This window comes from Pagrus major, chromosome 22 (genome assembly GCF_040436345.1).
Source record: "Pagrus major chromosome 22, Pma_NU_1.0".
Taxonomy (NCBI): Eukaryota; Metazoa; Chordata; class Actinopteri; order Spariformes; family Sparidae; genus Pagrus; species Pagrus major.
In genome coordinates, this window is record NC_133236.1 from 15,419,122 (window position 1) to 15,442,157 (window position 23,036).

A 23,036-nucleotide genomic window follows, 5' to 3' on the forward strand; every position below is an offset into this window, starting at 1 on the left:
CAGTGGGTTTATTTAGTTATGAATAAAATATATTTATGAGTTTGTTTTATTACCTCATTCATATTGTAAATATTAAACTCCTTCTCCAAAACTACATAGTGCCCCTTTAAAATGTTAACACTCACCATATTGTTGTGTGTGCATGTATGTGTTGGTCTCATCACACACTGTGATGCTGTCACAACACCCTGCTAACAACCACATGTCCGTGTCAGAGCCTCTGATGAGCTAATCTAGCGGTCAGCGTGGTGACGGGATCCCCGGCTGAGAGATGGCCTTCTTCAAGAGCTTCCAAACCAACCTCCCATCTGTCAACATTTCCTCCATCTTGGACTCGGTCACCAGTCGCGTTGACGACCTGGCTAACGCCGTCAGCGACGTCACTTACGCCGTCAGCGACCAACTGACCGAGCAGGTCACCACTATCGTCCAAAAGGTGCAGAATGAGGAAGAAGGGGAGAACAGCGGCAGCCAGGAGCCGGGTCAGACCTCCACAGCACAGGAAGGCAAGGCCAGCAGTAAAAGCATGTGGCAAATGTCGAGAGACTCAGATACAGGAAACGCAGCATCAAAGAGCAACCAGGCCAGTGATACAACAGAGGCAGAGAACGCTCAGAGCCAGCTGGAGTGGGAGTGGAGGGACGGATGCTGGCGGGTGAAGAAGACAGAAGCGGAGTTAGCAGAGGAAGAGAAGAGGAAGAAAGAGGAGAAGGAGCTGTGGGAGAAGAGAGAACAGAGGAGAAAAGAAAGGAGAGAGAGGCAGCTGGAGAAAGAAGCCAAGTCAAGGAAAGATAAAGAGGAATCTCAAGATGGAGAGCAAGAGGAGGAAACAGAAAACTGTGGACAAGACAGAAAGGCGAGTGACAGTCGAGACCAAAGAGCTGAAGAACCTCCCCAGTCACCTGAGACTGAAAGCACCTCGTCAAAGCAGAACAAGCAAAAAGAAGAGGGAGAAGAAGAGGAAGCAGCGGACGACAGCCCCGAGAGAGAGGGAGATGACGAAGAAGAGGCTGAGCCTTCTAGATCTCCCTCAACAGTGAAGAAGAAAAAGTCAGACAAGAAGAAGGGGAAAGGAGCGAAGAGGGGTTCGAAGAAATCTAAAGAAGACTCAGATGGGGAGAAAAAGAAGGAGAAAGTGAAGAAAAGCAAGAAGAAAAAGAAGAAAGGGAACCAAGGTTAGATGGTGTGCTGCTTCTGTTTCACGGCTTGGGGTCTCGTCTTCTTTTTTCTTCTCTTGCTTTCAAACTCTTCAAATATTTGAAATCATAACCTGAAACTTGAATCTTTCCAGAGTGCTGTGTGCCAGTTTTAAGCATCTGCACCTTTGTCTTGTCTCGTCTTCTGCATTACTTCAAGCACTGCACATATTATGTTTTGTTAGATCACCATATTGTTTGAATGTGTTGTGTCCAGAGGGAGTTGTATCAGACAGCGAGGAGGAAAAAGGCCCCGAGGCTGTGGCCCAGCAGAACACCACCTCCGTGTGGAGCAACAAACAGTCCACTGAGCAGGGAGGCTACAGCAGCGAAGCCTCCAGTGAGAGAGGTGAGAGCGAACAGCTGTGTGTTATACATCATTTTATTCAACCAGGAGGAGTTACAGGAACAGGCAAGATTCAAGCAAAGCATATGTTGTAGAAGACAAAAGATAAAGGATACAAAACACAGAAGATTTACAATGAATTAGATAAAAATAATTAAATGCACAGTGTGTAAATTCTGCCATTAGAGGTTTCCCAGGTAAAACAGTAAGAGTTGTTGTTAAACAAACACCATTGCTGCTGAAAATCTATCTGATGCTGCTCAGGCAGAAATGTTCATGGACGAGGTAACGTTTAAAGTTTTATTCACATTATGTTGAGTCATGATGTGTCATGTGATGTTTTCTTGGAAATTATAGTGACAGGCAACCAAATGAAACATTTGAACATTGTTGGAAACATTTGGAATAATGAAAATATCCCAACAAAAAATGTCTAGCAAAGTGTAGACGTAGTCAGAAGTGTTACATATTCTATCTTTAGAGAGCACATAATACATAATATAACACGTAATATAACAATATAAAATAATATATTGTTATCGATGAATCTTCTTCAAGGTTGTTTGTTTTCTTAAAGGATGGTCTCACCTGTGGGTGCAGCACAGTTTAAGAGGTTAACGTGACTCTGTGGTCGACTGTATGTTGAATACATAATGAGTGCAGAGCACAGTAAGTCTCCAGTAACACACCTTTCATATCACATTTCTCCTCCTGCATCCCTCTCTGTATCACTGTCCTGACAGCAGCCAACAGCATCCAGAGAATAAAGAAAGAGTCCTCCCTCAGCGAGTCCCAGCCTCCTCCGTACCAGGACGAGAGATCTGCGGGGCGCGTGTCCTCACGTTGCCGCTCGGAGCGAGGGGTCAGGAGGGGGTCGTCCCCACAGCGCTGCGACAGCCCCCGCTGCTCCAGTGAGGCCAGCGTGGACCAGGAGACTGAGAGCTACCTCAACAAAGGCTGTGAGGAGGACATACCCAGTGACAGCACTGCTGTGCTGGGACAGGAGGTCAGATCAGAGTTACTGTAGGTTCACCTTCTGTGTCCTGAGGCAGCGCATCACCATTCGTTTTTTATACTATAAATAAAGATTATATTGAGTCTATATCTGGCCTGTAGTTCACCCTAACCAACGTGTAAATAGTCACAATTATTACCAGTTCATTAGACGGCTGTTATTGGATGACATGATCACTGTAAATGTTACTTCCGTGACATTGATTAGGTGTTTGGTCTATAAAATATCAGTAAATGGTGAAAAAAATCAGTGTTTCCTGAAAATGTGCAGCTATAAAACACACAACATTTTCTCCTCTTCCCTTCAGGACGGCTCTGGTCCTCAGCTCCCTACAGCCTACGAGCCAGAGCCACTCGCCAAATACGGCACGCTGGACGTCGCCTTTGAGTACGACTCCAGTGAGCAGTATTTGGCCGTCACGGTCACGGCGGCTACAGACATTCCTGCTCTTAAACAGACGGGCAACATCGCGTGGCAGGTCCACCTGGTCCTGCTGCCTACCAAGAAGCAACGGGCCAAGACAGGTGTGCAGAAGGGCCCGTGTCCCGTCTTCACAGAAACATTCAAGTTTTCCAGAGTGGAACAGGAGGCCCTGGGGGACTATGCTGTTCGCTTCCGCCTGTACAGCATCAGACGGATGAAAAAAGAGAAGGTCCTGGGGGAGAAGGTGTTCTACCTGACTAAGCTCAACCTGCAGGGCAAGATCGCTCTGCCTGTCACCCTGGAGCCGGGCTCTGAACTTACAGTGAGAACACTTTGTGAATTTATATCTGCACTGTGCATAGTTTTCTCTGAGGCAGAGGGCTGCGAACATATCGACTGTAGAGCTGTTTCATTCAACTAAGGGCATCGTGATTTCTCAATTAATCTTTACATTGTTTTGGTTTATGAAGCTATAAAGCAGTGGAAGATACCCATTGTAATTTTCCAGAGCCTGAGGTGACGTCTTCAGATGTCTTGTTTTATTCAACCAACAGTTCAAATCCCAATAACATTCAATTTACCAGAATGTAAGACAAGGAAATGCAAAAAATCCTCACATTTGAGAATGAAACGTTGAGACCAAATGTCAAAGATTTCCACCAGTAGATGAAAGAGTAAAAACACAGTCCTGAAAATATTCAACTTTCACTACTTAATATTTAATTACATTAAAGGTACTGCATTGCAGGGTGCCCTGGTTGCTCACCTAGCAGAGCGTGAGTCCTCCGCAGCGTCCTAGGAAAGGCTACTTGAGTACATTACTTGAGTACATTTACTCAAGTACTGTACTTAGGTACAATTTTGAGGTACTTGTACTTTACTTGATCATTTCCATTTTCTGATACTTTATACTTCCACTCCATTACATTTTGTAGTCAATTATTGTACTTCTTACTCCACCACTGTCGACTTTTGGGTACTTTTTACAATGTTGTCAGCTTATCACAAACATTCAACATCAACACATCTGGAGTGATGTGGCTCTCACTGGACAGGAAGGTAATCTGAAAAGTAACTAGTAACTAAAGCTGTCAGACAATGTAGTGGAGTAAAAAGTACAATATTTACCTCTGCGATGTAGTGGAGTGGAAGTATAAAGTTGCATAAAATGGAAAAACACAAGTTAAGCATATTAAACATTTTGAGTAAATGTACTTAGTTACTTTTCATGTTGAAAACACAGATGAATGATGATAACGTGAAGTGTTTATCAGTTATCTCATTTACACAAAGAACTTGTTTGTTGAGTTTTCCACTGATGGAAGTAACTAAGTACATTTACTTAGTACAGGACAGTACTTGCTGCTACTTTTTACTTTTTACTCCACCACATTTATTTTATAGCTTTAGTTACTAGTTACTTTACAGATTACATGCTGCATCAGAGCCAAATATATGCATAATTTACTTGCACTTTATATAGTTAAGTTAATTTATTGCTAGAAAATATATTTTGATACTTAAGTTACTCAAGTAACATTCAGATGAGTGATTTTCACTTTTACCAAAGTAATATATCTTTACTTTTACTCATCTAAACAAAGAGTAGTTGTGATATTTCTGTGTCGTACTGAAGCGACCCCTCTGATGCTGAAGCCTCTCTGTGTTGAATCTTCCCAGGGTTGCGGCTCTCTGGTGAGCGTGTCTCGCAGTGCAGGAGCCCTGTCCTGTCGCTCCACCGAAGACACCTCCTTGCCTGAGATCCTCCTGGGTCTCATTTACAACTCTGCCACGGGACAGTTATCAGCTGAGGTCATCCAGGGAAGCCACTTCAAAACCACAGCGTCGGATAAACCCGTCAGTACGTACAAAACGCCTCCATGTTACATTGTTTTAATTCTTGGGCTCTGTGCCAGCGTGGAGTGAGGTGGTGAGTTGTGTCGATGTAAACTTTCCTTCTCTCTTGTAACATTCCTTCCCCAAAGTGTGCTGATAACTTTGGCAAGTGTTTTGGCAAAGCAGATGGGCAAGACTCCCAGCAGCGTGCAACAAAAACAAACCTCGCACCATTAGATTTAAATGTTTCCTGGCAACAGCAGCAGCTTTTTAATAACCAGAGTGATTAAAGCCATAATGCCGAAGCAATTGCTTTTTATCAGCGTTCCCATGAAAGCTGACCTTCTGGTGTGTATCGCAATCTTTAAACTGTTAATACTGACTGCTTCCTCTCTTTCTTCTTTCCAACCTTGTGTGCCGTGCTGTGTGCCACAGACGGTCTCTTCTGTTGTATAAAACATTTTGTAGGGGGGCAGCTTTATATCATGAGAGGTAAGTCAGCAGTGAGTTAAGATTTTCTTAGCGTTTGAAATGTTTTAGTTATATGTGCGGTATATTTGAAGGTCTAGGTTTTGTTGGACCTGTTTGTGCTTTCAGCTCTGAAAATGTACATCTAACTCTAAAGGAATCGTCAAAATTGTCAGTCATATGCTTATTTGTGGTTCAGAAGATTGACTCTCATGTCTGTTCAGTGTATGTGAAGATAGGGACTGGAGGCTCTTAGCTTAGCTTAGCTTAGTGTCAAGACAGAAAGAAGCTTGCCTTGTTTTGTCCAAAAGTTAAACAAAATATTCTTAGCACCACCTCTAACGTTGACTTTTGGGGGGGGGGGGGGGGGATTTAACAAATACAGGGAATTTAAGAAAATATAAGTTAATATGTGAGCTTTAGAGAAGCTAATAGACTGATTTTATTTTAACCTTCAGACAGAGCCAGGCTAGCCAGTCTGTATGCTATGCTAGGCTAACAGTCACCATGCCCTCTAGCTTCATATTTAACCAACAGATGTGAGAGTGGTGGCGTCCTTGTGATGTAACTCGGCAAGATTGGATTTTTTTTTTTGTGGTAGAAAGAAGTTTCATCCAGAACTGTCCACATGTCCTGACCGCTGTGGATTATCCAAGGACAATAACAAGGACACTAATTCTGGAAAGACAAGCTTCAATTGATTTTGATATTGACTGAAGTTTGATTTTTGAGTGAACTTATCCTTTAATCCTGGTCTTCACTGAGACCAAGAGTTCTGGTTTACTGACACTGTCCCAAGGTTTAAAATCGTTATTTATTCAGAGCACGAGAAGAGAAATGTACATCTGTTTCAAACCTCTGCTGCTCAGTCTGTAATGTTTGCTGCAGTACTGATAATCCACCACTTGATGGTACTCTCTCACCGCTCTCCTCACACCTCCTTTCAGACACCTACGTGAAGCTGACAATGCTGGACTCCAAGGGGAAAGAGATGTCCAAGTGCAAGACGGCCGTGTGCCGCGGCCAGCCCAACCCCACCTACAAGGAGACGTTCGTATTCCAGGTGGCGCTCTTCCAGCTGTCCGAGGTGTCGCTGGTGCTGACGGTGTTCTGCCGCCGGAGCAGCATGAGGCCCAGGGAGAGGCTGGGCTGGGTCTCCCTGGGCCTCAACAGCTCCAGCGAGGAGCAGCAGGCCCACTGGGCTGAGATGAAGGAGGCGGAGGGTCAGCAGGTCTGCCACTGGCACACACTCACCGACACATAGGAGGAAGATCTACGAGGACCGAACTCGCAATCAGAGTGTGATGTGTGTGTGTGCTGCATACAGGTGTGAGGACAGGCAGGGGTCCCCAGTCTTCACTGCCAGAGACTGCATGATTACCCTTTAATCTGCCACTTTTCTCTGAGGCAGACAGACTTAATTGGAGGAGGTGGAGGTGAAAGCTCCAGCCTTTTTACTGACACAAAGAGGCGACGGCAGACTGAAAACTAATGACATTATAATCACCGAACTAACCGAGAACAGAAGGTTTTCCAGCGCTGAGACCTGCATGTCCACACTTAACTGTTTACAGGACAATGTTGAGACCCTTCCAAACATTCTCTGTCTCTGAATCTTGGACCAAAGAGCCCGGTCCGGGACTGACAGACTCCTCCCTGTGTCGGACTTCAGCTGCCACCAGCATACCAGACATTTCTCTATCATTGACAAAGGAGAAGGCGATGAAAAAGACTGTTACAAAGGGCCTAAAACATGCTGCAACTATGCTTACAAGCTATGCTTTGTACAGTTTGTTTACATGCACATGGCATTATGCAAGATCCATTCATTGGTTTCCTCCTTTCATGTTTTTGGATTATCAGTCAAATGGTTTACCGGTTTAATGGATGTCTCTCTGGGGTATGTGTTACACAAAGCCAGATTTTTTTTCTTTTTTGTGGTCTTGCATAACTCGGTACACTATGCATCTGACGCCACTTTAAACGAGAGGAATGAAATTCTGTCTTGCGCTCGCCGAGTCTCTTACAGAATTGGACACAGCTCTGCATGCCACCGGTATCAAAGAGCAGTTTCCTTTCCTGTGTAACACAGATTGAGCCTCTTTCACCATTCAGCCTTCTGACAACTCAGCCATGTTCATTCATGTAGAAACACGGTGCTTCCCGCTGAGGAGGAATATGCAAAAAGCCTGCGCAGTCCAATAAACCTGGCTGTTGCTGTGAGGCTGCCGACGACAGCCTCGTGTGTCGGCCGTGAAGTGAGTTGGAGTGGCAAAAAAAAAAAAATGAAATTACAGGAAGATGGTGAATCATATTTTTCTCATTACAAGTGAACGAATGATGTATTATTAAATAAAGGCTAGAAATAAATGACAACACTGTCCAAAACTGTGATGAATCTGGTTGTACCTGCTTCGTCCTCATCTGCAACCAAGCCAATCTTTTAATCCTCATCAGAAGAGAAAATCTATTAGATGGAAAATCCCCTAAAAGACGACTGAAGACAGCCACACCCATGTTTCAGTGAAAAATGTAAAACCCTCTCCCCTCTCTCTGCTGGCTGAAGCTAAAGGGTGTGGGACGCATGTTTCTCTCCCCTTGTCCAAGCTGATGTCAGAGCTGAGCCTCTCCTCTGGGTTTGGGATGCTTGAACAACACGTCGTCCCTTTAGCTCCTCTGGCAGGGACAAATCTCTACAAAGTCTAATTTCTTATGAGATGAATGAAAACCAGATGTGAAGCATTCCTAGCAGATAAACAATTGGCTTCTGGTTGCAGAGAGGGGAATGACAGCAGATGGATCACAAGTTTGGCTTCAATTTGGTCCAGGCACAGTTTGTGCTTTCGCAGTATTTATAGTAGTAAAGGAACAGTGGAATTACAGTACGCTGCTTTTTCGCAGAGTTAAGTAAAAACAGATACCACTCTCATGTCTGCGTGATAAATATGAAGCTACAGACAGCCGGTTAACTTGGCATGAAGACTGTAACAGCTGTGAACATCCCGTGAGCCTACCAACATGTTTAAAGGTCACCAGTGGACACATACGTCTCGTTTGTTGCATGGATTAAAAATGCGTTGTGTTTTGAGGGTTACGCTCAAGAATATTTCTTGTTTACGACATGGATGTATAATAAGAACTGGACACAGTGCTGCTGCTCAGCTCTGCCTCCAATTTTTGTCCAGTGGCCATTTGTGGTATTGCAGCGAAAAATTCCCCTGAGCACCATTATAAAGAGACGTGTAAAACTGTTGACAGGACACCTCAGACTGCAAACAAGGTCGATTTTGAACAAGACCTTATGGACTTCCCGGGAACGTGCCTCAAAGTCTGTGAGCGTGGACGCTGGGACTGTGCCATTGATTTCAAATAGAACTACATAGTGAACACAAAGGGTTCAATGAGAATTTCTCGCCTGGCGCATAAGCCAGAAGTTTTCTAGCCTCCAGGTTTACTTCCTGGTTATGCAGCCTGAGACATCCTGCTCTGCCAACAGACTTCACATTGTGATGACACAGCAGATTTTTAAATTGCTTTTCTCAGCTCGAGGAAAGTTTTACAAATACAAAACCTCCAGTCATAAATTACCTTCATTGATGCAGTTCAAGGTGTCCTGTCAACAGTTTGTCAATTCGTCAGTACATTCACGGACCAGTGTTGGGACCAGTATCCTGCTCTTACAATACATCTATGGGGCTGATGACAGTATTTTAAGGAGTCTTTTTGCCTTGAAATCAGTCTATCCAGGAAACAGTCCTCCCCACAACCGCCGTAGAATCGCAAATTGTCACTTTTTACACTCCTTTATTGTGTAAATTATAAAAAACAGATATAACATGTTAATAAGTAAGCTTTAGAGATGCTCGTAGCGGGTTTTTGTTTTCTTTGGACGGAACCAGACCTCCCATTTCCCCCTCGTTTCAAATCTTTGTGCTAAGTTATCTAGTAGAGCCCGACGGATGTCATGGTTGGCCGATATATGCTGATGTAAAACTTTTTTTCTTTTCCTTGGAGATCTTGGAATAACCTATAATCATTAAATTCCCAGTGAAGTTTATGGTTTCAGTGCACTGATGTCATTTTAGACGATAAAGTTTAATGCTGTTAGAAAAACTGTAAAAAAATACTGCCAGAGTTACACGTTGTCACAAGGGTTTGAGGGATCATTGTGAAATGTGTATATGGACGTATACAGTACATTATTTTGCACTCATCAGCCCCAAAAATCCAGCATCGCTCAGGCTCTACCATCTAGTTAACTGCAGGTTCATTTTTACCACACAGACATAAGAGTGGTATCAATCATTTCATCAAAGAAACGTACTCTTAAGAAAGCAAGTAAACGCAGCGTATATACCCAAAGTCGAACAATGTCTTATAAATTCTGATTCACTCGTCTTATTTTAAGTGCAGGAATGTGTTTAGGAGAAAAGAACGAGGCCACAAGTCAGGTAATGTTTTAACAATGTTGAGAGTTTTTATTTCCATGTATCTGGCCTTCAATGGTTTGTTTAACGCTGTCATCAGTCATCAGTCTGGTACAGCTCAAGCAGCGTTGCAGGTGGCTGGAGCCTCGCCCACGGGCGTGGATCAGACCCTGGAGCACATAGTTTCCCCAACTCCTTACACCTACAGCAGAGTGACTGCAGCCTTCCAGGGAAATTTCACCCTGCTCTGGGCCACGGAAAACCAGCTGTGCCACAGATCCTACAGGGGATTGGAGGAATGTGAGGTTCTAAAATACCAGCCGACCCCCATCTATGGCCTGAGGACATGTTGAGAGGCAGCCAGGTAATTACGAGGAACCTGGAGCTCCAATAAAAGTGTTGAAGTGTTAAGATGTGAGGAGCCAGGCTGTTGTTTCAAGTCTGGTGCGGCAGGAGGGTAAATTTGGATGTGTTTTAAGCTGTAAATTTACATGTTATTAGGAATCTGTCTCTCAATTTAATATTTTTATTTTTCACTGGAGGGTTCAGAGAGCAGCAGCAGCAGCCACCTGGAGCAGGTAGAGATTTGGCTTCAAAGACATTTTACTGCCTGTCCAGTGGTTGTTGCAGAAGCTTAGTTTACGACAGTCTGTTACATCTCGCTGCTCTCAGGTCAGTCAAGTTCCCCTTCGAGCATCCAGTGGCACCAGCTAGTTTTCCTCGGCAATAAAATAAGCTGACGGCTCAAACGGGTTGGGACCTCTTTGCGATTAAGAATAATAAACTACAATGTCTTGTCATTTTATTGAATGTGTCATCAGTTTAGAAAAATCTTTTTTTAATAATATATTCAATAAATATACAGGAACCATGGACTCATGAGAGTTTTTGTTTCATAAAAGCATCCTCGCAGTTATAACAAGTCCTAAACTTCTCTAAATATCTTTTTTTATTTTTAAAGGGATCTTTTTAGGTGACTCTTTTGTTCAGATTACAGGAATTAAGTCTGACAAGGTCAAATAAAGGACTTTGGATTTATAATACATGATGGGAAGGGCTCCAATGGATTGACTCCTGGTAAAGTACCATGCAGAGTGGATATGGGTGTACCAGACTGCATCCCTTTAGCGATCATTCACACTGTGCACCCTGAAAATTAGACTGTAAAGCAGCAGATGTCGTACCTATTTGGCAAAGAAAACATTCATCAAGCAATGGTAAAAAAAAACAACTACAAACAAACAAAGTGGAACCAATATGGCGACACTGTAAAGTGACGTTTCTGTCTGAGCGGGGAACGATCTATACAGGAGGGGGACATGAAAATGGCCGACATATCTAATACTTGTGTTGCAAAGCCAGAACTGGTGATATATTAAAGAGAATACTTTAAAATGTTGGGAAAAAAGGTTTTTGGATGAGACGATATTCACTGCTCTAGTAATTATTCAATAAAAGGTGCAACTCGTAGAATATGGCCAGAATTCAAAGGTAGCTCTAAACATAGAGGGCAGCATATCACCAGAGTAACTGACAACTGCTGATCTTTGCTAGCTTTCCTTGGCAGGAGCACAGGACACCGACTGAACACAGCCTCCAATACCGACTGAGGTCAGTTTAACAACAGGGGATACAGTATGGAGGTGATTTACAGTGGCGTGGACCAGGACTATGACTTCTGGGACAACAAGACATGGCAGGTGGGGACGGGAGAGAGGCGACAGAGTCTGACATCAGCCGCGTGTGAAAACGGAGTGTAGAGCAATTATATTTTTACTTCTACTATCTTATTTGGTGAATAGAGGATTTATTTTGACCAAACCAGAGGTGATTGTGGAAAGACAAATAAAGACTGTTTTGGTGAGTTTTATTTCATTTGTGTGTTTCACAATGATTTAACAAGGGAATGAAGCTTGTTGTCGATCTGTATAAGAAAGAAATTAAAACTCAGAAGGTGTACGGTTGTATTTGTCTCTTTAGTAAGGAAAGTAAGAGTAAGAGTTTTTCATTTCTTTTATATTTTGAGTTTACTTTGCTAATTTATTATGCTGAAACAAGGCGATGAGACTATCACCTCTTATGGGTACAAAGTGGTATTAAGACACATGACTGGCTGGAGCTAGCTGGTTAGCATGCTAACTTCAGTAGACATCTTCGAAAACACAGTAACATGGACGTCTTTGACACGTCAACACTGTTGTCTTCACACTGTCTTCTGGCCATATTTTACAAATTGCTCCCTTGATATGAGGCTAAACATTACAGCCTGCAGCTAGTTAGCTTAGCTGAGCACAAAAACTGAATAGGGGGAAGTGTTTTCACAGATTAAACAAACAAGAATTCATGTGTTATTTTTTAAAGAGCTTCACAGGTGTTGGTAGGCAGATTATGTTGCTTGTTCATCGCCAGGCTAGCTGTTTCCTCTGTCTACAGTTCTGATGCTAAGCAAACTTTAAGCTAGCTGTAGTTTCATATTTAACAGAGACATTTGAATAACTTATCGATCTTTTCATTTTCCACCAGAGGGCAAATTTTTCCCAACATGTCAAACTATTTCCTTTAAACCTAAATTTGACCATAATCCTAATAGTATATTTAACTTCACTGAAGACTTTCTTTATAAATACAACCTTAATTAGACATCCAAACCTATTTGTTGTTCATTTTGGCAGCTGTGATTGTTGACTTTGTTGCACTTCAGTGAGGGACATAGTAACCGTTGATTGCTCGATATTATTACATTTAAACATGACTACTTTTACCTCGGACCAATTTTACAAACATTAATAAAACACCCTATAGCATAAAAAACAGGCCATTTTAAACACCCAACAAGGAGTGCAGCTTCCTGTAAGCATAACAAAATGACAAAATGGTGGCTGGTTTTCATGACAAATTCGAGGCATTATGGTGACCGCTGAAGTGAATTCCTTCTTGAACACGTGACACTACTGAACATGATTGGGCCAACCTGTTTAACTCTTCAGTCGAGGTCCTGACTCGTTCTAAGAGTAACAAGTGTGTGTCTGATCTCCCACAGGCAGAGGTTCTGGAAAATGTTCGTTCGACATAAAGATTTATACATTTAAACGACATTATTTTTAAAAAAAAAGAAAGACTGTTCAATAAAATACTTCTGACCATCAGTGCTTCTCTCGCATACACGTACAAGAAGTACAGTTTGTAACTGTAAAACGGAAAACAAACAAACAAAAGAAGCGCAGAGGCAGCCGCGTGCCGCTAACACTTTTTGCTGTCCCAGCTGAAACTGTCAACAGGCTGCTGGGCTGAACACAGCCTGACATCAGTCTGTCAGTGATTCAGTAACTGATAGCTCCATTATCAGGTAGGGTTTATCGTGGGAGAGTTTCTGTACACTGTGTACAACTGCCCTCTTTTCTCAGCAGGCCGCTAAGAGGTGCAAATGACATCTGTAGTGGTTGATGATTGAGCATGATTGAAGAACATGAAAAAGGAGGAGTGACATCCACTGAAAAGGCTTATTTTGTTGGCAGTGTTCCCTTTCAGCTTCCACTCTTCAAATTTTCACTGGAGTTGTGGATTAGACTGCAAGCCTTTTAAGGTTAACTCATCTATACCCCCGGGAAAAATCCTAACCCCAAACTTCCCTTCTGTGCTTTTATCTGGCAGTCCCTCCATCCATCCATCTTCATCAACGCTTGCAGTGCTGCTTGTTTAAACACTTCCAGTCCTTCAATCCACTCTGCTTTTGGCTCTTTGCTGGGACACTCAGCCCCGACGCTAGATGAACTTGAAGCACTTGGTCTTGTCATGGGGTAAACGAGTCTTAAAGAGAACAGAGTCCACGCGGAACTGCGTGTACAGCAGTGGCATGTAGCCGTACACCTTGACGAAGAAGTTGATGCACTTGTGGCGTTCGTGGAAATGCGAGTCATCGTGTGAGAGGGCCTGAGGGCAGCCGGGGCAGCGGAAAGTCCAACGAGATGTCACCTAACAAAGATAGAGAGAGAGTCAGTATGTACATTTGTCATGTTTACTTTGAAATATACTTGTACATGTGGAAAAAGTGTGTTAGAGGAGTTCACTAAACCCTGAACACTGTTATATATATATATATAATCATTGATCATATCTAAGCAACTTAGCACATCCAGCTAATTAGCTCACTACGTACAGGAGTAACTAGTTACTTCCAAGGCCAAGAAATATTTCAATGGCTAACTACGTTTAGTAAAAAACTAGAGAACATCTTGTGAGGGGATCACACCAGCTGTGACGATCGCCAACATGTTGACGTTCTGACGGATGACTTCTCAGTGGTCATTACTACATTATTACATGAGTTGGACCGCACCCATCTTGGAAGTCCGCCTTGATTTTGATCTCAAGTTTCGTGACTGTATCTTGGATAGTTGTGACACCACAGATACAAAGACAGACATAAACACCTGGCAAAATTACTTACAACTACAACAGGTGTCTTCAGGACCACATTTTGTTATGATGACACACACACACACACACACACACACACACACACACCAGTCGCAGCTGGTAAAAAGCCCTTTTCACAACCAGCACACATCTGCTAGCCAATCATGGATGCTAGCAGAGTTCAGGCTAACGTCAGCAGCAACTTATTGGAGTTGGGGAGACTCAAGCTGAATCTCATTACCCAGGACAGTGTTATAATCGCCAAACACACCAGTTACTACTAATGCTAAAAGCTTTTTTTTTGTAATGTTTGAAAATATGAACAATTATGTAGGCTAAGCAGCCAAAAGGACTATACATTTTAATAATGTGTGCATCAAGTTTTAATACAATTCTCATATTCTTTATTTTTTAAAAGGGATAGTGTACATTAATTAACATTTAAACCAATATAAATGCCCCCAGTGTTAGCTGAACCGCTAGTTTTCATCGGCAGTCCCTTCACCTGATGTTAATGGGCATCCTAGAATAACTAAAAAATAACACGGTATTTACAAAAACATACACACTATTGCACACTGCAGTACAAGATCAATGCAGTTTCTTTATTCGCATGTCCTTTACCTGATCATTAACTTTTTGCCTGGGACATTCAGTCCTTAAGCATGATTTCACATATATAGCAATAAAGTGCCTCATGAAGAACTGTTTTTTTTTATACAACTTAGCTTTAACATTAAAAACACAGCCAGAGTTCAGTCAGAGTCACGGTTTAATAAGCTCGCCAGCTAGAGATGGTGCAATCTGCTGCGACAGTTGTCATTTCAGCCCACAAAATCGACTGTGATTTACTTAAAATGACAACCCTGCTTTTGTCTACTAACGTCTAAAATCAAAGATGCATTGCTTTAAAACATTACGACATATTTTAAGTGGTAAATCTGCCACTGTCATTATGTAATTGTAAACAGCACATGTGCTATGCAAAAGGTGACGGGGCTTAGCGAATGGCCAATTAAGACGAGGAAAAACTGACACTGAATGTTGTAAATTCAGCACCAGTGGTGCATAAAAAGTAATTTATTTTCTGTTTTATTTATCGTATTTGGACTAAAAGAGATATATAGTCCCTCACCATTTAAGACTCCACATTCAAACTTGCCCCAAATTCATTATTCACAAGGCTTATTCCAAGCAGTGAATTGCTGTCATGCAACACACTCCATCAAAGCCGTCTTTAATTCCCCTCGGAAACACCCTGAATATTAACACCCATCTAAATCAAAAAGAACTTAAACTGAGAGCTGCATGACATTTCTGTTCCAACAGCTTCCCCAGGCTTGATTGCTGTAATTATTTGTCTCGCCATAAATATGCACTCTGGTAATAAATGTCCTTCCAATAAAAATCCAGGGGAAAAATCAGACATAACGCACTGATTCGATCTTGTGTTTTTGATTTATCATTTGTGTGGAATATTGGACGTGTCAGTTTGAGTAATGGCAAAGCTAAGTGGGCAGAAATATAAATACGCTGGGGCCTGAGGGAGATACAAAGTTTGTCGATGCTGAGCTGAGCACAGCCGCTCGGACTGCATCGCTCCGTCACTGACCTTGATGGGTGGTTTGCGGGTGATGTGGGAGACCAGGAAGTTCATGGCGATATCCTCGCAGTTTATGTACTCGTCCACCATGTCCCTGATGGCCTGGGGCATGACGTAGGAGTACAGATAGGCGTAGTACTACAAAAACAAACACATAGGAGAACACGTGAATGAAAAATGCAAAAAAAATATAAATTTGAGTGAATGCTTTGGAGAATGCAAGTTCTGACCTTGTGGAAGAAAGCAGCTCCTGTCAGGACCATGGAGAGCTCACAGGAGTAGTTGGAGTTGTAGAGCCAGGACTGATGGTTGACGTCCCACGCGTGATACCTCCCAGGGAAGCCCACGATGCGATCTCTGGCCTCGCGCCACACTCTGTGAGACACCGGCGAACACAAAATTAACAGAAGTCTTCATTTTCAATCAATTCATTAAGACTGACTGTGCAGGATCAATAAGTGTTTTGTAGTTTGTAACTTTTTCAAGTGTCTGTCTGAGCATACGCCACCATTCTTCATCCATCTGTTCCAACTTGCCATCTCACACTGCCTCTTGGGAGTAATTAAGTATCCACTCTGTTGTCTTCTATTAATATGTGACAGTTTTATTATAAAGATTGAAAGCCAGAATCTCACACTTGGCTCTTATTTACACAGATACTGTTGCCCAGTCACTGCTAGAAAGACTTGAACAAAAAGGTTATCTGATTAAACACAGAAGAAGAGACATCGAATGTCTTAAACAAGCTCGTGTGAGACCGCTCGGATGTTTAACACTCAGCTGCTGTGTCATTTCTCCTCCTTGGTGAGAGTGCAGGTGAGGAAACATTCCTGGGTAATTCTGGGGGAGTCGAAATAATTCATGACAAATGACCCCAATTTTTGCCTGCCTGAACAAGCTGCTGCAGCACCGACTTGTAGACAAGTCAGAGAGGGAGGGGTGGTGCACAAAAATAGCATAACGGCGTACTGTAATTGGTTTAAGCATGGCCTTCAGCTTATCTGAGTACAGTATTAGCAAATGAATCATAAATACAAGGCACTGACAGCATGTTTCCCTTTTATTTTCTCTGGTTCAGTCTCTGGTGGTTGGCTCAGTCTCAGTGTCTAATTCAGTGTTTTCAGGAATGTGATGCTTCTGCATTTTTTGGGCATTTTAACTCCTCTCGGGAGATGTAGCTTCTATTTTGCTACAGTTTTGTGTTTAAAAACTGTCTTCACAGCAATGCTCCTGAGAGAGAAACAATTATACCTAGTGTTGCAACTTGTATGTTGTTAAAGACGTCCTCTGATGAAAATCAGCAAAATTATCACTGGCTGAGCGTTTATGCTTTAGAACTGCAGTGTACCAATAAATACATAGGTCAGGGTCACAAACCTAAGGAACCGATCCCGTCAACTTTCAGGGTGGATTCCAATTCCATATCATTAGCATAATGCTGCTTGGAAACAAGGGATATCCAAGGAGAAATCAGGTGTGCCAGGTGTAGCTAATAGCTAATTATGGGTAGTTTCACAATTTATGGGCTGTTTACACATCAAGATTCTGCATAACGGTAAACTTGTGTTGCCTTTTTGTATTTACAGTGTTTTTGGGAACTTTTGGAAACGGTTTCCAGAGAATTATCTTGCAATTGCTGTGACAACTGTGACGACACGGCCCAAGCTTCGCACATAACGTTTTCAGCCACAAACAGGAGTACACAAGAACAATTGCGGACTATCAAGCTTTTGTTGTGCTGCTAATACTGGCCAAGCATGCATACTACAGTGTTTTCAATCGTTTTTACAGATCCGTGTGCATGAGGATGGTTTTCACAACGTGGTTTAATGATCGCAGAACTTTTTTAAAACACAAAGGAAAAACTACTCCATTTTTAGCAGAGCTGCTGTCATGTAAACGGGGCCTACAATTCTCTATTTTCAAAATATGGCAGCGACGTGTCCAGTTTTTAGATGCAAAGTTGAAAAAGCAGAAATGGGGAGCATTCACCTGTTACCAAATGACCTGAAAATCTGTGACAAATGGCAACAGTTTATTTGGAGAAATTGTGACGTCCCGGCAAAACTTCCAGAGAAAACTTGAGTCTGTAGTTGTCATTGTTTTGAGAATTTTCACCAAAGAACAGATGGGATTCGCCACAAAACTGCGAGTACACACAGCGAGTACGAGCATGTTGATAACATAACATGTTTGTCTACAGTTAAGTTTATTTTTCATGTGTTCTGTCTGTTGACAGCTGATTGATATTGTTGACTGTTAATTTAGCTGGCATTAATGTTAACCTGCCAAGTTACATGTTACAAATTACAGGAAGGAGGTTGTTTTTTTTTTGCATGGGGATGTTCGCAAAGAAAGTTATGTATTTATAGCGAATACAGTACATAAAACATGCAAACTTTCAAGATGGGTGAAAACTTTTTATAGGCACAGTAAAATGCTACATAGTCATGACAAATACCCAACCATTCATCTTCATTCTGTCATCATCACTGACCTGAACCCGAACATGATCTCATCATGGCGGAGATGAGCATCATCATCAATCGAAAGGATGGCCTCAGTCTCCACGGCATCCCAGGGGAGGAAGCGGTTGTTCAGGCTGTTCTTTTCTGTGCGTACAACCTGCAGGGACAAGACGAGATTCTGCTTAGCAACAACATTTCTGCACTTCACATGCAGCTCTTGTTGGTAAAGTCGACTACCTTCTACCTGACTGATATGAACCTGCACTAACTGATTTTTTTGGCCACTAGGAGGCAGCAGAAACAAGCTGTAAACGGAAAATATACATAATTAATCACATTTTAAGTCGATATGCTGAACTTGGCAAACTGTTCTTGGCAGACTGCTGCTAAGTGCTCCACTTTGTTCACCAGCTAGTTGTTAACTACTGGTCTGAAGCTGGGCAGGTAGCGTACAGAGTGTTTTGGGATTTTTTTTGCTGAACACTGCTGCCTTCTGAGGCTGAAAATGAGCCTCTGGAAAGCCATGAGAGTGAATCAAAACAGTAAAGTTGTGTGCTGGAAAACCAAAGTAATGAGCTGAAAGATGTGAAAACACTTCACAGAAGTGAGAGGAACTGCGGAGCTGAGTGATAATTCTCTGTGGGTACATCAAACAAGCAACCCCTTTCACATAGTTATTTTATCCATTTTTATTATACAAATATTGAATAAAGCTGTATAAATAGTTTGTAAATGATAAATAGTAGACTCAATATGACTTTAAGAGCCATTTATGTTGACAATCGATGTAAGCACCATTTAGAAATCATCATATAAACTCGTCGAATCTTAGTGCCAGGCAGCATCAAAGCCTCTTCTACCAGATTCAACCCATCAGCTCTCTTTTGCCACTTGTACACGGTCTCCATCACAAACAAATGGTGTGAAGAGGGATATTTTATTTTTAAGGCTTAATTCATAAACCAAAATTTTATTATTCATGGACGTCAGCCTTCTTACATCCTCTTAGTAAAGCTTCTGGTAATTTGTGAGGACTCCTGCAGAGTTTCAAAGAGGTACTGATGCAAAGAGCTCAATGTAATGTACTTAAGCAAACTTTGCACCACCTCTGACACATTAGAAATGTTATAGGATAATGTTTTATGCATTTTATAGACACAGGATAAGAAGATGTATTCCTTACTTCAGAAGCCCTTCTTCTGAGGGAGTACTCACCACAATTGGCAGGCCAATGTCTGGCCACAGAAGGTCATCTGAAGGAGGCTTGGGTGAGTTCCACACCACCACCACCTTGTTGAGGTACGGCAGTCCATTCAACCTCTCAAGAGAGTTCATCAGCACCTCCTCTCTCTCATATGTCAGCATGACCACTGTGAATTGCTCTCGGGGCACGTTACCTCCTAGAGCTGCCTGGAACTCCTTCCCGGAGCCTCCCGTACCTCCACCGATAGGCCTGAAACCAGTACCTGAGCCAAGGAATTTCGCCTCAGAGGGCAACACAGGGTCCAAAGGAGTATGAGGAAAGAGATGGAAAGGCCCTGGGGCCCGATTCCATGCTCTGTAAGTGTCTGCAGCTGTGTATGTGAAATTGCGGAGAAAGCGGGGAGAGGCGTAGGGGGGCTCAGTCTCAACGGGACCCAAATCCAGGTCACCATTGTCAGCCAGGTTGGCATCAGTTCCTGCCAGCTTCCCCGCTTTGTGAGGAATCTCGTGGGCGGGCTCCTCTTTGATGGGTGCAGCAGGAACCTGGATGCTGGTTCTGATGCTGGCCAGGAGGGTGTTAAGAACATTCTCCGAGGTAGAGAAGTAGGTCTCCCACAGAAAGCGGCCCTGCCGCCTCATAGCTAACATGTCATTGTCTGATAGGCTGCGCAGCAGGAAATGAAGCTCTGTGACACGAGGCTTAGGGACTATAATGGCAGCTTCGCTCCATCGAATAAACTGGTGATATGGTAGTCTTGAGTGGTCTCCCAACACCACTGGGATGGTCCCTACTTCTAGGGCCTCAAAAAGCCTCATCCCGCAGCCTGCTGAGGCCACCAGCTGTCCATCCCCTGGAGAGATCACCAAGGCAAAAGTTGAAGCCTTGAGCACCTCCAGCCTGTCCTCCCTCTCTCCACAAAGAGCCCACTCAGTCGGCAAACTTGGCCGCGGGTTCTTGCAGGTGAACTCTACCAGCACCTGGTCCAAGTGGCTGTCCTGCACCGCCTTTAAGGTACCGATAATGCGATCATCATAGTCGGCTGGTGGGTCTCCTTCCATTTCCTCTTCAAAAGACTGAGGGGGTGCCTCCTGTAAGCTGCTCCTCAGTGACTCCACCCTCTCCCCCTGGAAGGTGAAGAGGTATTTCCTCTTTACAGGGACTTGGGGGGGCACTTCCAAAAAGTTTGGTTCTGAGAGGGCATGAACCAGAGGGGACACAACCAAGTCAAAGCCCTCACGGTACTGCTGCTCCAGGAAGGTGGACTGAGCAACTGCCGCCCGTCCTGTGCTCACATTATACAGGAAGTTCTGTGTCATGGACTTTCGAGAGAGATGCACCAGTAAATGATTGTGTCCATCAGATCTCCAGTATGGGAGAGCTTTTAATTGCTTCTCCAGCTCTGCAGGAGATGGCATTGGGGAGGAGGAGGACTCCTGTAGCTCCCCTACCAGCACCAAATACAGACAGGCAATGCTGGGGTTATCAGTTACATAAATGTTGCTCTTAACTGACGCTGCAAAAGCCTGCTTCACCAGTGGGTCAAGATAGTCCGCCCATGGATAGGAGCCTGTGTCATAGACATACACAGGAAACCCAGACGTAAGAGGGCAGCGAGCGTAGTCGAAGCAGGAGCGTAGACGACATGAGCGCGCAGACTTGGGTGGTGGCAGTCCAGGGTCCTCCTTGTCTGGCAGCAGCCGGACCGGCAATGATAGCTTGGGCTGGTTCTGGGCCATTAGTTCTTTATAGGAATGCTCTGTCTGGCTGATGACATTCTTCAGCTGCAGCAGATCCTGCTTGGCGCTGTCGATGCTGCGCTTGCAGGCCTCGATGCGCAGGTTGAGTCGGGCGATCTCCCCATTAAGCTCCTGCCTCTTGGCCTCCAACTGCAGCAGCTCCTCGCTGACCGACTCACGGATTCGGCACAGATCCTGCACATGTTTGGCCTCGCACAGTTCACCACCGGGCCGCGGCCCAAAGATGCGCTTATCAGGACCCCCAGCTTCATCTATGGTAGTGAGGTAGTAGTGGGCAATGAGTGGGAAGAAGACCAGGATGAAGAAGAGCATGAAACTGAGCCATGTGAGGCGCACACGTCGCAACACCCATGGCTGGCCACCGGCACCCACCCCGCCACCGTTACGCTGCATTGTTGACTCTCTCAGTCTGCTCCTCGCCCCACCAAGGAACCGTTGCTATGGGGATCAGCAGCAGCCATGGTGTGACCTTGTCAGCAAGGCAGTGGGATGGATACTAAATCATCAAAGCTTGGCTGTAGCTCTGTCCTTCTGTAAAGGTCATCTGAGGCCGTCTACCTCCTCTTCAGCGTCCTGTGGATGTTGAATCGAGGTTCAGCCTCACCTGTATTCTAGTATGTACTCTGATGTGTTATAGCCCACACAAACTAATGCCATTTCTATTTTCAGGTCTAGGTAATCTTACAAATCTATGTCAGAAAACAATCCTGCATCTGTAGAGGGGTTCCCCTCGACGTATGTTGCAGGGAGGGCATGGCCGCTCACAGGTCAGTGTGATAGCTCGGTGGGCCGGTTCCTTCTGTTTGGGATTTGCTCATTTTCTGGCCCCTTGTCAGGAATTCCTCTGGAGACAGGGCTTCTTGAATCTTCTCTTCTCAAAACAGGAACCTAGGAGAGAGAATAACATACAAAACAATGAGTCACAATGAAACAATAACTATCTGAACCAAGATCAAAATGACAGCTGTTTAACTATAAGAAAGAATGATATTTACATGTATGTATACACTGTCTACTATGGGTTCACCAATTATTGACTTGACTTGATTATTCACCCAGAATCAGTGGAGATTTTTATTTCAATTGCTAATTTAATTAATGAATTAAAGATCAAAAGTTAAATTTTTGTCTCCAAAATGTAGTGGAGTGGACGCATAAAAGCAGGAAATGGATATACTCAAGTAAAGTACTCGTACCTCAAAAGTGTACTTAGTTTCATTACATCGCAGGAAACATTACAGCCTTTAGTAAAGCAAACTTGTCATATAAAGCCCAGCTCTCTTTTTTTTTCTTTTGCATTAAGAAGTGACTTGTTTGTCATTACACAGACAAAGAGGCTGTCGGCTGCAGGGTCCACACAACAACATATAAATTTATATATAGTCTGTCTTTCCGTAGCCAGCCACTTAATTGTTTCTATATAAAGCAAGTCTCTGCAGCTCATCCTGTTTTCCACTGCATTCTGTTCATGGTTGCCTCGTCCAGGAAAAAATCATCAGTGTGGTGCAGAACACCAGGGGGTATCTGTTTCTTTCAATTTCCTCCCTCTCACAGTTGCACGTTGAGAGTACGAAAGAGGGGAGAAGAGCTATCACTAGTAAACTACGCACAGTGGGCGAACCAACACTCACGGCACCTCCAGCAAATCTCATTAAAGGACTCCTTCTGCATCCCGACCTCATCACCGACTCAAATTACTGAGCATCCCTGATAACAGTCCATCTCAGAGAGTGATGGGGAATTATCTTCACTAGCTCAGGAGAGAAAAAGGCTCAGGCCTTTTCACAAAGAAAACCATCTACACCTTCTGATGCAGACTACTCAACTCCAGCCAGGTTTATTTTCAAGTTTTCAAGATGCTCCTGAAGCCACTGGAG

At 43.5% G+C, this 23,036-nt stretch overlaps 2 protein-coding genes across 2 annotated transcripts in view; one reads left to right on the plus strand and one right to left on the minus strand.

The window, feature by feature from the left end:
- The first annotated feature begins 271 nt into the window (after nucleotides 1-271).
- On the plus strand, nucleotides 272-6,548 carry LOC141018312 (synaptotagmin-14-like). Its single transcript, XM_073493246.1, has 7 exons — nucleotides 272-1,175; nucleotides 1,414-1,545; nucleotides 2,289-2,548; nucleotides 2,865-3,302; nucleotides 4,661-4,841; nucleotides 5,252-5,308; nucleotides 6,232-6,548. The coding sequence occupies exons 1-7, from the start codon at nucleotides 272-274 to the stop codon at nucleotides 6,546-6,548; spliced, it is 2,289 nt and encodes a 762-aa protein (XP_073349347.1).
- A 3,188-nt stretch (nucleotides 6,549-9,736) lies between these two features.
- The window catches only part of extl3 (exostosin-like glycosyltransferase 3), a 36,339-nt gene continuing 23,039 nt past the window's right edge, over nucleotides 9,737-23,036 (minus strand). The window contains exons 2-6 of the mRNA XM_073492905.1: nucleotides 19,414-22,047; nucleotides 18,228-18,355; nucleotides 15,961-16,105; nucleotides 15,740-15,868; nucleotides 9,737-13,683 (exon numbers count right to left, since the gene is read on the minus strand). Of these exons, the coding sequence (XP_073349006.1) occupies nucleotides 13,474-13,683; nucleotides 15,740-15,868; nucleotides 15,961-16,105; nucleotides 18,228-18,355; nucleotides 19,414-21,552 (2,751 nt within the window). The 5' untranslated portion in view covers nucleotides 21,553-22,047 and the 3' untranslated portion in view covers nucleotides 9,737-13,473. The remainder of the gene's footprint in view (nucleotides 13,684-15,739; nucleotides 15,869-15,960; nucleotides 16,106-18,227; nucleotides 18,356-19,413; nucleotides 22,048-23,036) is intronic.

Coding starts and splice junctions, on each gene's coding strand:
- LOC141018312 (XM_073493246.1), top strand. CDS start 272: ATGGCCTTCTTCAAGAGCTTCCAAACCAACCTCCCATCTGTCAACATT. Junction 1,546..2,288: donor CGAAGCCTCCAGTGAGAGAG/GTGAGAGCGAAC, acceptor TCCTGACAGCAG/CCAACAGCATCCAGAGAATA. Junction 2,549..2,864: donor CTGCTGTGCTGGGACAGGAG/GTCAGATCAGAG, acceptor TCTTCCCTTCAG/GACGGCTCTGGTCCTCAGCT.